The following is a 14,324-nucleotide window of genomic DNA, read 5'->3' as shown; positions in this document are numbered from 1 at the left end:
TATACTGTGGAGTTTTTAAGGGGGAAGGCTAGACACTCAGATCTGCACCCACAAATCTTAATGATTTTGTATCTAAAACCTAGACAAGCAACCCAAAAACATCTATGTACAAGCATGGTATGGAGGTACAAAAATAGAAAGTATTTTAAAAATTAAAAACTGTTCTTTGCCTGCCTGAAAACTTACAGCACTTTAGATTAAGCATGGGGCATAACTGTTTTACCAAGATGAAAATCTTTCAGGAATATAATAGCTGGATCATTTCTTGTAGCCAGTTTTGTGTACCAGTTGAGGATTCCTCCAAACAGTGCACTTCCTAATGGTCTATTTGGCCCGTTTAGGCATTTTGGGTATTATTGCTTTCCTTCAGGTGTGGGTTCTCACCCTCTAGTTGAACAGTGGTTGCTCAGCAGGGAAACATCACAGAAATACAGACCAACGTCAGAAGATACATAGACTTTCTCTCCTAATGAAGGCAGTGCAGGCACAGATGGCATCTCAGATAAACACGCAGAAAGCTGTGTTAGAATAAAGAGCTCATCATCGGAGGCTGCAGTGTCACACCTACTAATGATGTGATTAAACCCATCAGCGCCGGTGGGAAAGCTGTGCCAGCCCTGGCACTGCTGAATGAAACTGCATTTCACAGCAGGGCAAACCCCAGCCTGCACCCCCCACCCGCCATCAGTCACAGCACTGCAGGGACACACTGGGGATGGGGATGTTCTTGGCTAAACTTCCTGAGACCTAAACTAGGGGAAGTTGCCATGGACATCTCCTTTATGTGCCTGCCTCAAGCATCCCTGCCCAAAGCTGGTGTGGCAAGCAGGGGAGAGGCTGCAGATGGTGACAACAGCTCAAAAGGGACAGGCACAGGAGAGGACAGTGACAGCACCTCAGCACTGCTGTCATGGTGGAGCAGCAGTGGCACCAGAAAGGGATGTGCCTGCCTCAAGCATCCCTGCCCAAAGCTGGTGTGGCAAGCAGGGGAGAGGCTGCAGATGGTGACAACACCTCAAAAGGAACAGGAACTGGAGAAGACAGTGACAGCACCTGTCTGAGCACTGCTGTCATGGAGGAGCAGCAGTGGCACCAGAAAGGAGAAGAAATAAAACCAGCAAAAGCCAAAATGGTGACATGTGCAGATGGTGAGGTTGGGGTTGGGCTGCAGGATTCTGCTGGAAAACAAATTAATTTAAAAAATTTGAAGGAATCAAGCTTTGCATTCTCTTCTCTATTCTCCAGCTAAGACTTTCTGCATTGAAGTTCCCTTCATTTTCTATCAAGTGCTGGAAAACAAATTAATTTTAAAAATTTGAAGGAATCAAGCTTTGCATTCTCTTCTCTATTTTCCAGCTAAGACTTTCTGTGCATTGAAGTTCCCTTCATTCTCTATCAAGCTCTCTGGATGCCCTTGAGTAGGACAGAGCTGCTGCAGTCCCATGCATTTCAACCGCTGTGTTAAAATTCTTCCTCCCTACTTTATTTAGCCAGGAGCATAAATAAATAAGCAAACCCACAAACACAGGAACCTTGTTCCCAGATGCCATTAGAGTCCTTGAGCACTAAGTGGCCATCACAGATATCACCAGTTGCCTTCTGCTCCCCTCCCTGCAGCCAGTCAGACCTCCACTCCAACCAGCCCCGCTGGGGCCATTGCACAAACCCAGCACCCAGCAGGACACATCTGACTGGTTTTGCCCTAAGACAGGACTGCTCCAAGACAGTCAGCCCTCCAAACAGGCCAGTTTTCCTAGAAGAGTCTCTAGCCACCAGCTCTCCATTAGGGTTAGCCACAAGAGGAAGGACGGAAGGAGAAAGTGAGTCTAAAAACCGCTAATGTTCTGCAGTGTCAGAAAGGATGGATGACCCCTGCAGACATATGCTGAGCAGACAGGACAGCCCTCAATTATGTCACTGCTGGAGCACTTACTTCAAGGATAAACGTGACTATAGATGCTGGGCTTAAAGCTGTGGCTGCTTTTGCTCCTCTGGATAATCCATTCTAGTCCAGGAGTATTAGGGGAGTGTGTGCGCCATGCCCCCACAACAACACACATCTGCCTAGGAAAATGCTTTACAGGGGGAGAGTAGAGCTGAAAAAAAACCCCATTAAATTTCATTCTTCTCCCTTTCCTTTGTGAGAACAGGCCCTAAAGGATTTGCTAAGGTATTGATGGGTGCCAATCCGTATAACCCAGTGAACAATCCACAGCCTCCCCCAGGAAATCACAAACAAATCTTGCCTACATGACGGAAATTTCCTGCTTGCCACACTGATTTTCCCCACTCATCCTCACCGCATTATCCCTGTGCTAACTTCTATATACTTCTCTCAACATTTTCTAACCTTCAAGCTCACAACTTTGTAAATATTTGCAATCAGGTAGCACATCTCCCCACTCTGCTCATCCTTCAGACAAATTATTTACATACAGCCCTTTCTATCCTCAGTAATCAATGGCTTCACACTGTCTTTGTTTCTGCCTCACCTCTTCAGAAGCTGTTGACTGTATGGAAGCTCTTTGTGGGGATGAATTGGAGACATGTGACTATGTAATAAAAGAGTATTTAAACTAATGATTACTGCAGATACACACATTTTGCTCTTTAACTTGGGTTCTTTACATGGAGGGCTTCAGAACAGCATTTGTTTCACTGGCTCACTGAAAGCCAGAAATTCTAGGGAGCTGCCACTGAAAAGAGACTGTGCTTGGCTTGAAGAGGACATGGTTTAAAAAGACAAAATGCAACGTGGCCTGGGGCAGGCACAATCTCACTTTACAGCACTGCTTGCTGTATATTGATCAGAATGGGCTTGCTGCTTTATTAGCCACTCAAGAGATGCAATGAGTTGCCGCTGGAATTTGTGCTTGATAATCAAAGGCGTTTGTCATTCTTCCAAATGCTCTGTGAGTAGGTGTTTCATTTGGGTGCAGTGGGAAATGGAGGAGAGCAATCTGGAGCAAGAGGCATTGTCCTGATCCACTGCAGCATCCTCCATGGCTCCATGGACACCACCCCGTGGTACAGTCAGGGACATGGCCAGGGTCTCTGCCTCAGCAGAGCCCTTCACCACTGGCAAAGCTGTCCCTGGTGACACGTGAAGAGCAAAAGCCTTTTGTCTTTTGCTGCCTGGCACATGGATCTCCCTCACAGCCCTCCTTTCTGTTTTGGCTTTCCTGAATTTCCTAGACAAACTGCTCTAGGGTTTTTTTGCTCCCTTTCTCTGATAAGTACAGGTGGCCTTGCTACCCTCTGATTGCACCTCCCCCAGCTTGAATTTTAAACTATTTAACAGCTTTAAATGCACCTAATGAGGCTTCAGCCTGCACTTTGCTGCCAGCCCTCTGCTTCTCTGGCACCAGGAGGAAGAGAGGTGTGGAAGCCTCTCACAGACTTCCCTGCGTTGGAGGTCTAATTACACAGTAACTGGTGACCTCGTAAGTACAGGGTAATCTGCTGTGCAATACCAGGGTAAATGATCCCAGTACTCCTGTCTTTTCCACTGCAGCCTTCTGCAGAGATGGAAATACAGCCAGTTTAATGGTAATTAATCTTTGAACCATCTGACACTCACCCAAGGCGGTGAGGAATAACCAGCAGAAGCCCACTGGCTCTGTGCAGGACAAGGGACTCAGGAGCCACTGCTCTGGGAGTGTCCAGTGTCACCTGGCCCAAGCAGGGACTGCCTTGTCACCTGGGCTCTCTGGGAGCCCAGAGACAGTGGGAGCAGGATGCTTCCTTGGGGCTGGTTGCTGCTGTCTCCTGCCTGCTGAGCAGCAGTTACTTGGAGAGACACATCCAGAACCATCTGTAGAAGGAAGGGGGCACCAGGGGCATGTGGATGCCCGAGGGGAACAGGCACCTGTGCTGTCAGTGGGAGCAGGATGGAGCCAGAGGTTCTGAGCAGCTCAGCCATGCTGGGATGAGCTCTCTGGAGTGCTTCCTTACCCTCCCTGCAAGGTGGGTGGGAATGGCACCAGTGCTTTCCTCTGAAACCATCCCAACCAGCCAGGCACAGGCCCAGGCATTCACCCTCCAGGAAAATCAGCCAAGAGATCCATTTTCTCCCTCCCCACTGTGAGATGCATTTCATTCCCTCCCCTGCTAACAGCCTGCTGCCCTGGGGCTGGGGGCTGTCTATCTGACCCCTGCATGGCAACAAAATATATTTGCATTCATTTCAGACCCACTGACATCATTCTCTCTGAAGACCTGCAGTTTTTTATGGTAAGCACAGTAATGATTTTCAGATTATAGACTAATAAAATATTTTAATTTGTTCAGCACATTAAGGTGGGCACTATATGATTATTATGACATTTAAATAGTGCTTTAAAAAAAAGTAAAAGGAGGGTGAGAGGGTCTGCTTGCATTTCTTTTCCAAGCATGAGCACTGAAATAGAACCTTAAAATCCCACACGTGGGTACTGAGATCAGCTCTGATACCTCCCCTCTGTGCCTGTTTCACTTGAATACCTGCCAAGTTAAATAAGCAAACACGGGATTGCAGTGTCCTAGTTCCAAACCTGGTTCTGGCAAAGGAGCCCTCCTCCTTAGTCACTCTGGCCACTGTGCAGCAGTGGCCTCAGCTAAGCACCACCTCCATGTGCCATCAGGTCACAGCTGGGCTGGGTCATCACACCTCGTGGGTTGCACTGAGTTGTTACACTTGAGTATGTACTCACCAGTTTCCCCCCTCTGTCCATTTATTGTATTATTATCCATTGTGTATTAAGGTGAACTATCTGGACAAATTATGGGTTTAGAGCATGCCATCACTTTCATGGCATGCAGTGTTCACTGCAGGCTGCTGCACTAGCCACCTTCCTCTGCCTGGGTAGCACCCGCATGGTTTGGAGTCAATCAGACTGCACTGGACAAAGCAGGGGCATTTTGGAGGGGGAAAGTTGCCCTTGAAGCACCATGGGTTGGTATCACTGATACCTCTGGAATTCCTTTCCTAATCTGCAAAACAGGACGATAAAACTCCACCCTTGGAAGTGTTCAAGACCGGGCTGGATGAGGCTTTGAGCAACCTGCTCCAGTGGAAGGTGTCCCTGCCCAAGGCAGGGGAGGGGGACTGGATGTCTTTAATGTCCCTTTCAATCCAAACAATCCCATGATTCTGTGAACTCACTGACTTCTCAAAAATGCTGCTCAGGTAATGGCTTGTACAGTGAAGCTATAAATGGCAGGGAAAAGCCTGTCAGCAAAAGGAAAAAAATAGCCAAATGTTTAGCTCAGCGCTAGTTATACCTGGCAAGAGAGACAGAGGGTTACACAATGAATATGATGGTGAAGAATAGCAAAAAGGTTCCTTTGTGCTGAGAGTACTTTTGCCTTGTTCCTCACCTGGATCACTCAGGGGATGATGTGAAGTCTGCTCTACAAGGCAGAGGCAAGGCTGAGCTCAGGCTTTCCCATTATCATCACCTGACCTTGCACGTTCTCTTCTGCAACCTCAGCATTTTTTTGTGGTGAGGATTTCTGGGTGGTTACTTTAACAAAACTGTGTTGAATTTCTTGTTTCTACGCCAGGTACCTGCTGTTTAACAAATGGGCCATGACTAAGCATAGACTGGAAATCAGGGGCAGCTACGATTTAAAGCAATGAGATTCTGGGACTGTCTTCTTCCCCTTAGGAGCACAGTTAATAGTGGTGCTTGATTATGAAAAAGATAAATCTGATGTGATTGATGCAACAGGGGATTGGATTTGATGATCCAGGGAATCCTTTCCAGATCTTTTTACTCCTAATGAAGTAATTTTTCAAAGGAGTTTTTAAGGGTGTGGTGGGGATGCAGTGCTCTGCTGATGGCAAGCTGGTGAAGTGTGACCCACAAACCTGGTGATGGTTAGTGGGTCCCCATCCCCAGATTTAAGCAATTCTCATAAGCAAGAGGAGGAGCAGTTATCTTTCCTGGTTCTACTGATCTGGAGCAAACCAAGCAGAGGTGGCTGCAAGGATTCTACCTGCTTCCTTCTTTTCATTTTCCAGCCACTGAGGACTCCCAAAATTCACCCTCTGTGAACCCATACCTCAAATGTCTCAGCTCACAGACTCCCTACGTATTCCTAAGGTACGTACCTGTTTCCCAATGCTGTAATGACTGTGTCCCTTGCAATCTTATTTTCATGTGGATTTCCTTGGTGATCACTTTTTAACAATGGCAAGGAGGCACAGGAGAACTGATGGAATTTCCTATGGTGGCAGAGGACATCAGCAGCAGGGGAGGGACCTGCAGCACAGTGCAGGTCTGGGATCTCACTGCTGGACTCTTCTCCCTGCACCTGGCTCTGCCCTCCCTTTCCAAACAGCCATAGCAGAGCACAAAGCAGTTTTCAGCCCAAGCATTTACTGATCTGGGATTCCCACCCTTTGTCAAGCCCTGGGGGCTGAGCCTGGAGTTTTTGAAGGTACAGGGCAAGCTTTTTTCAGAAGTGATGCCCAGGGAAAGTGATAATGTTCTTTTTTCCCCTAGTAGTTTTAATTATTTAATTCCTACTTGCTAGTAAGATAAAATGCTGTGATTTCTGCTGGATCAAATGGTGCAGAATAAGCTAAAGTTAATTAATCAACAGTCTTTTAGAGCTGAAAAAAAAAAATTAAAAAAAAACAAAACCAAGAGGGTGTTAGATAATAGCTATGACTACTGCCCCAGCATCAACTGCCATGACACTGTAGCCAAGGGGAGGCTGTCATGTTAGTGCTGGGCATGGCATTCTGATAGTGAATAAAAATGATAAACGAGAGATTCAGCCACTCCAAAACGTGGTTATTCACAGATATGCTACGTTTCTCCAGGGCCTGATCCTGCAAGTAATAGCAGGTGTAGCACTTCTGTGCTCCTCTGGCTTCCCCAGGGATTGCTTGGAGCAGTGAGTGCTAGGCCCAGTGGCAAGTGGTTGCAAGATCAGATCCATAGTGTGCCAAGCATTTTGAATGAAAAGAGCTATAAAGAAGTCACATATTATTATGTCACATTGCAAAGGTCAGCCCCAGTATCTGTTCTGTCATAAGGACATGATTCAAAGGCAACAAAATACTGTCAGGGCACAGGGGAAAATAATTTTTTTTAAACTGCCTTCAGGGCCAAGGATACAAAATTACATCAGTGCTTAGAACTAAATTCCCATCCACACCCCACAATTCAATTTTGGCTCAGAAAGGCATAAGCGTAACAAAATCACCTTTCAGTGGCAAATCTTCTTATCTGCTGACATATCCTCTGCAAAATCAGCAATATCTAAACTCATACTCTCATTTGGTTCTGGCAACAGTCAGGAAGTGCCAGAGCCTTGCTCTGTCACAGACCCCAGGAAGGATTTGCAAGATCCACTCAGCTGCTGTAGGCATTCCCTGGAGCAGGAGGAGGGGTTCTGACACTTATCCTGCTGTGCCTGGCCAGGAGCAAACAGCTCCCCTCACAGTGCCACAGGGAGGCTGGGGTAACTGGACCCAGGTGATTTATCCCAGACATGCCTACTTTGCAAATATTTGTGCCCATCTCTGGGGCTGCTGGCACAGGAAAGTTATTGGGAAATAATGTGTGGAAGCCATCATTTTCCTGCATTAAACTACAAAGGGTGATAACTGCTCTGTTCAGTGTCTTAGGGTGGATTAGCTCCATCCACTTCCAAAACAGACTCAAGCAAAGACTCCCTAACTTTCTGGATCAACAGAGCATTTCTTTGTGTGCCAGCTGAAAAATCCCACAGGACAAGCAAGTTGGATGTTTGCTCCTGTGTCAGGCTCCTGCAGCTCAGCCTCAGCTGCCCTGCAGCTTGGAGGGAGCACTGAGCTGAGGATCCTGCAGAGAGCACCACGGGATGCTGGCTTTGCTCTGTGGGAGGGGGCAGGGTGAAGAGAGGTGTCACCAACCCCCAGTGGGTTCACACAGCTCACACGGCTCCCATCAGCCACACCCTTGGCAGAACCAAAATCCTTTGCTCTGTCAGAGCTTCAAACTCACAGCAACCCCTCACTGCCCCCTCTCTGGCCAAGGGGTGGGAGCAGCAGTGGGAAGTGTTGGGTGCACCCACTCAATCCCAGCTGCAGACAACTGGTCAGACACCCAGAGTGTGTTCGGCACACAAAAGCTGTCAGGGCTGGCATGAGACAATCCAACCACCCAAATGGTCTGGCCTGTGCTAGTTTGACTGTCCAAGCAGCTCTTGAGAGGATAACACAGGTCAGGGACAGTCCCAGAGAGTAGTAATGCCACCCTGCTTGGAGGCATGGGGTGGTTTAGCCACACAGAGACAAACCATGCTGTACTTGCTGCCATCACAGGTCAAGGACAGCCCACACTGTCCACTAGTGCAGACACAGCCTGGACACCCACAGAGGAAGGTGGCACTGAGGACTTCTTCATTCATCCCATATTATCTCACCATCCAGAGGAGCCCCAGAGAGCGGATACAGCAGACACGTGCGCAGGTCCCATCACAGACAGAGCCCCTTCACTGCCAAACACACAAGACCCGAGCTATTCCCAGAGCCCCACGTGTTGTTTCATGCCCAAGCAGCACCAGTCCCCCACTTGCAGGGTTTGGGATGCACTCACTGTTGCAGCTGCCGACGGTGCCAGTCTCTGTCGCTGCCACGCTGCGCTGAGCTGGCCCTTCAGACGCGGCCCTTCCTGACAGTGAATGGGTGAGAACAAGGGAAGGAGACAAACAAAAGAGAAGGGAAGGGTGAGAGAGGGAGGGAGGGATGGGGGGGATGAAGCAAGGGGACAAGAAGGGAAAGGGTGTGTCTTTAACTGAACCAAAAGTCTTTTGCTGGCTGCAACATCCCAACACTACTCAACCTTTGCTGTGAGGTTATGGGGCAGGTGAGACCATCTGGCCCCTGTGGCCACCACCTCACACCCCACATTGTCACCTGCACCAGTGCACAGAGAGGGTGAGCTGGGCAAGAGTCAAGGGCACTCAGCCTCTTGAAACTTCTACTTGGACTGTGAGGCCACATAGAATGGTCACAGAGAGTGTCATCCCTTGAGGGACCTAAAATTCTTCTCCAGACAAGAGAAATTTTAGGATGCTTGAGCACTTGCTCTGTATCTGGTACTTCAGCATCCTGTTTCTTGTCCATTGCCAGCCCTCCTGAGCATGGTGCAGGGACTCATCTGCCTCTGCCAGCAGAATAAGGCCCAGGCCTGATGTCTTCACTGAACAAGCTCAGGCCAGCCAGAGTTAAGGGTATTGTTGGCCAAATGTCCCAGTGAAGCACCTCACACATTACCCTACACTGGCCCAAAAGTCTTTGTCCCATCAGTACTGTCACAGGTTGGGGAAGAAAATAGCTGATCCTACAGCTTCAAATCACCCACAAACCTGCCAGCCATCCGAAAACTGAAGTTTAGAAAGGGACAGGGAAAGTAAAATTCTGTGCCAGGAAATACAGCACTACATTTTCCTCTGCAGCAAAGTAGGAAAGATTTGGAGAAATAAGAAAGAGGAAAAGGGGTAGGGATCTCAGTGAGCACATTAGGAGTGAATGAGAGGCATAAAGTCTGCTGACTTTCCAGTGAGATGTTTGTGTTCCCACTAGGACAAAATCCCAAGATGGAAAGGCAGTTGGTGAGCACAGTGGTTTGGGGGTACACTTCTGTCTGTGTTACTGAGGAACTCAGGCTGAGAACTGCCTGGGAAATACCCAAAATATGGCCTCAGGGTGTGTCCAGCTGGTCATTGCCCTGGGCACTTGCCCACCCTGCGTCAGCAGTGGAAACTGAGCTGCTGAATGTAGCTGACAGCTCATTCTGCTTGGGGAATTGCCCATTGGATGACTGACTCACCTCCCTTCCCAAAAAGTTGAGGTAGGAATTGTGGGGAGGAAAGGCTTAGAAAATTGTTTCATGATGGTTGTTTAAATTGCCTCTGCGTTACAGTTGGGGGAAAACAAAAGAGAAGTCTGTGCATAAAACTGCATCTTAAAGCCAGCTGTGGCAGAGGCACGGATGTTGGAAAGAAGTAGAGCAAATGAAGTCATCCAGCAGTGGGGGAAAAACATCAATATAATATAGTGCAGAACAAAGCAAATTCTACCTCAAACACAGATCTGAAAGGGAAACATCTCCCTCTGTCAGATCTATTACCATGCATTTATTCCAATAACAAATAACTAACCCGGAGAGTAACCCAAACCTGATTTATTTCTCCATCTAAGTAAATACGTAGAGGCAGCTGAATTTGAGAGTAAAAACCACTGATCTCATATGGTTTTTTATATATGTTGGAAAAAATAGGAGTGAAGTTTCTGCCTTGCTGCCAGGGGATGCTGGCAAAGCATTTGGGCTATAGATATTGTATCTTGTCACTAATGACTGCAGGGAACTAAAAGGGATTTGGATTTTTTAATGCTTCACATTAATTGATAATTTGGTCTCAGAATCCACAGTGGAACAGAGGATTTGCTATATTGGATCTGTCTAGTGGCCCATAAAATCTGGCGTCTTGCCTCAGTGATGCTCAGAAAAATTATCATCCAGCTCCTTTGCTTATAAGGGTTTTGGCCGTTCCTGTAAGGACCATACAGCAGAAAGGGGCAGAAGGTCCCTCTGGCCTACACAGCATTCATTTCCAAAAACCCTGACATGTGAGTTTGGCAGGGTTCTCTATATATGTATTTGTTCGGTTTTTTGTTTTGTTTTGTTGGGTTTTTTAAAGCCAGAAAGAAACTCTTTAACTACAACCATTCTCAACAGATACACTTCTGCTTTAACTCTTGGTCTCCACAGCCCAAATAGAGAGGAGGTGAACTTCAGGTGCTTTCAGAAGGCAAATAGGAGCAAGGCTGAGGCCAGAGTGGGGAGGTGCCTTCTGCTGAGCAGAACACTATTGATTAGGCAGTATAGAGATTTCCCTCACTAATGCCTTTAGCAATCTTATCATGTGTCGCCCACATAATTGGATGGGGAAGAGAGAGGTGGAATCACTTAAGCGTTCAAAGCTCAACACGCACTGAGAAAAGATTCCCATTTCGTGTGTGTGTGCAATTTTGTGCATCGTTGCCCCTTGATTATACATTGAACACGCTCCCTTTGACAGCCCAGCCCTAAACAGCCTGGGTATTAAAGCTGCTTGCAAATAGGGCTTTTCTCCATCCAGCTGGGGGGGAGAAGGAGCTCGCTGGGGCTGGGAGAGGCAGGACTATGAAAATGGGGGGATCAGGAGGGGAAAGCCTGGGGAAACTCTGACCATGCAGGAATCAGCTGGAAAAAAGAAAAGGAGTGGTTTCCTTCCATACAAGGATCTTAATTAGGGATGTTGATGAAGATACTTGCATTTTAATTTTTTCAGGGAGGCCTTCAGTTTGTCATGAAGCAAAGCGTAATTTATTCATGGTCTCACTAAATTTGCTTATAACTTCTCTGCCTCCACTTTCTTTGCTGATTACACGAGGGTTTGGGAGTGCTCCCCACCTTTCTTGATCAGTGTGTCACTACACAGAAGACCTCTTGGTTACACCCTTGGTAAAGGAGAGCTGAGATCATGGTTCTGCAGGTGGGAAGGCAGGAGGAGGCCAGTAGCCAGCTGGACTGCAGTGAGGAAATGGGTTTAACAACCTAGACAAGATGAGAGGGGATGGTTTTAGATTTGCACATTCCAGTCTCGCTGGACTGTAAGTGGCAGTGCTCCTCCCAAGGCATGAACACTTCATGACCCACACTCTTTCTGGTGCTGGATTCAGGAAGCTGGAATAATATGCTGGAATAAGGTTCTCTACCTTTTTCTGCTCTATCTGCAGTTTAAATCAGTTTAAATTTAAATATAGTTTAAATTTGTACCCACCTTGAAAACACCCAGAACCATCAGTGTGTATCTGACCTACTGTGTACAAAATCCTTCCTTGTTTCTGGTGACACCACAGTGAAACACACTGTGGATGGATCTCCACCAAGGGAGAGTCTATCTTGCCTAAAAGGAGGCATTGAGTTCTTTTCCCTGTCTGTCACAGCTTTCAGGCTAATGGGATGTTCCAAGTGGGGACAGGAGAAGGAAGCGAGCACACTGCATGCAGGCAACCTCTAGCAGGTGTTGGGAACCACACAAAACAAATTAAAATAGGGGAAAGAAAAACAATTTCACAGTCAGGGGGAGGGAAAAAACTACTCAAGGATGGATGGGGATCACAAGTAGCTTCTCTTACCTCTCTAGATATGTTGGCTGTAGCCAAAGAACACTGAAAATAGAAAAGAGTCCTGCCCTCCATAGTAAAGTTTTATGCAAAGGGAATTGCTTTGAAGGAAAATGTTCCTGAACTTCTCTGCAGGAAATTTGTTATTTCAAGTTTTTACAGCAGAGGTGACAGGCTTGGGTAGTTTGGCTGCATTGAGAAACAGCCCCAGCTTTCTGAACTGGACTGACACTAACTTCTGGGGATGGTGTCACTACCACAGTGATGGCTCTGGCATGGTTACTCCCAGGACTCTCCCCAGATCCCAGGAAAGCAGAGATCAGCCTGGACAGCTTTTAAGAACAGCCAAAGTCCAGTCAGAATGGACATGGACTGGAAGAATTGTCTCTGTTGAATCCAAACTTGTCATAGACATCCTCAGGTGTTTTAGGTTGGGAAATACTGAACAATAAAAAATTCCTCCCTGTTTGGCTACGTCTTTAACCTCTGCAAATGCAAGGTTAAAAACCATCAGGAAGCTAAAATGAAAGGCTTTGAACTCCAAGCCCTCTGGATCTCAGCCTGATGTTTGGGAGAAATCAAAAACCTCAATTCAAATGCCTGGGAAATGGGGCTGAGCTTTGATTGAAAGATCCTATGTTTGATAAGCTCTCAGTAGGTATGTGAGGGTTTGGGGGAACACAGGGATTTAGCTGGAGGTCAGTGTTTAGGTGAATATTGAGACTGCATTAAACAAAAATTCTGAGCCAAATGACTTGCAATGACAGCAGCAACATATCCCAAGCAGGAGAAGAGGTGAGCGTGGAGGTCAAGTACCAGAACAGGGAGTTTTTATCTCCCAAAAACAAACCGCTCTTTTGTGCCTGTGCTTCAAAGAAGATGTCACCAGATTGTGAGAGCTCTTCACCTGCCACATCCCTCTCATTACTGGAATGAAATAAATGGCAACAGCATGAAAACAGCAACTCAAGCAGGAGAACAACAGGTAGACAGCGAGGAAAAGGGGAGGGAGAAAACAGGGTGCGGGTGCAGGTCTTGACAGGGTGGAGAATTAGGGCAATTACCGTTTCTGAGGAAATGCCAGGAATACAGCACAACCTAATTTCCCCAATTAATTCTTCTGCACTTGAGCTGCTTTGTGTGAAGGGCTCTTAAGGTTTCAAACAGGATAAAAAAAAGAAAAAGACTCAACATTTGTTTTTCCCTCAGTGTAGAAATGGGGAAGTGTTGAGGGAAAATGTCTGGCTAAAACACAAGATGATGCTGTTACATCTTCCTTTCAGGAGATAAGGAGCTGTGCCACAAATTCAATTTGCAGAGGTTTTTATAGGAGCCACAGAGATATCAAAGACCAGCACGTTCAATATCACACTGACTTTTCCTGCACGCAGAGCACACCAGGACAGGCACAGAGACACTTCACCCACACACCCACATTGAGCCATTCCCTCACCTCCCCTCGCCAACCCTACAGCAGCTTAGGAGGAATCTGGTTTCTCTGCCCCAAAAAACCCCAGTCAGGGCAGTTGTGAGGCACTGTGGCATGAGCCACCCACACCTAAAGAGGCAGACAGAGTCATCTAGGAGGAATGATGGCAATAAGAACAAGGAAAGAAATAAATTAGGGGTTGGGGTGATGGGATACACGGCATAAACAGATGTTGAGAAGGGCATGTAATGCTTTCAAACACAGGCTCTTGCACATAGGAAGATTGTGGCTCTGCTTGGCTGGCACGTCTATCAGTCACATCTCCAGGTCACTATGAGACTTTTTTGCCCCTACTCTTGTAGGTCTGACAAAGCAAGATATATTTCCATAATCCCAGCTAAGAAGGAGAAAATTAAAACACTTTTCACTTCTAAGTCCTCTTCCTAGTAGAACACACACTTATAGATATGAAACCTTCCCAAAACCTGAGCAGAAAGGATGCTGAGAGAGCAGCATATCGCATTTTCCTCCTCAGAGAAGGGCTAGAAGAGGGAAAGCTGGTGCACAGGTGCATCTGCACAGCACTGAGGTGCTGGGAATGGTGCTGATTGTGAAGCTCAATGTGACACACACATTGTACCTTCTACAAGAGATCCCCCCAACAGCCAGCATGGCCAGGGACTGAGCTGAGCCTGAAGACACTCTCTGAGTGCACAGCCTGGCTCAGTCTCTGTCCAGAGCTGA

General features: G+C 47.1%; 1 protein-coding gene across 2 annotated transcripts in view; it reads right to left on the bottom strand.

Moving 5' to 3' along the window:
• The window catches only part of NTRK3 (neurotrophic receptor tyrosine kinase 3), a 218,904-nt gene that overhangs the window by 26,740 nt on the left and 177,840 nt on the right, over nucleotides 1-14,324 (bottom strand). Inside the window, exon 16 of one of the 2 annotated variants that reach the window (XM_039723236.1) lies at nucleotides 8,574-8,648. The exons of the other annotated variant lie outside the window; for it this stretch is intronic. Coding sequence (XP_039579170.1) covers nucleotides 8,574-8,648 — 75 coding nt within the window. The remainder of the gene's footprint in view (nucleotides 1-8,573; nucleotides 8,649-14,324) is intronic. 2 annotated transcript variants of the gene reach the window in all.

Source organism: Passer montanus, unplaced genomic scaffold, assembly GCF_014805655.1.
Source record: "Passer montanus isolate IOZ18808 unplaced genomic scaffold, ASM1480565v1 scaffold5, whole genome shotgun sequence".
NCBI lineage: Eukaryota > Metazoa > Chordata > Aves > Passeriformes > Passeridae > Passer > Passer montanus.
The sequence above is the reverse complement of the archived record's forward strand: the minus strand, read 5'-3'. Positions and strand labels throughout refer to the sequence as shown.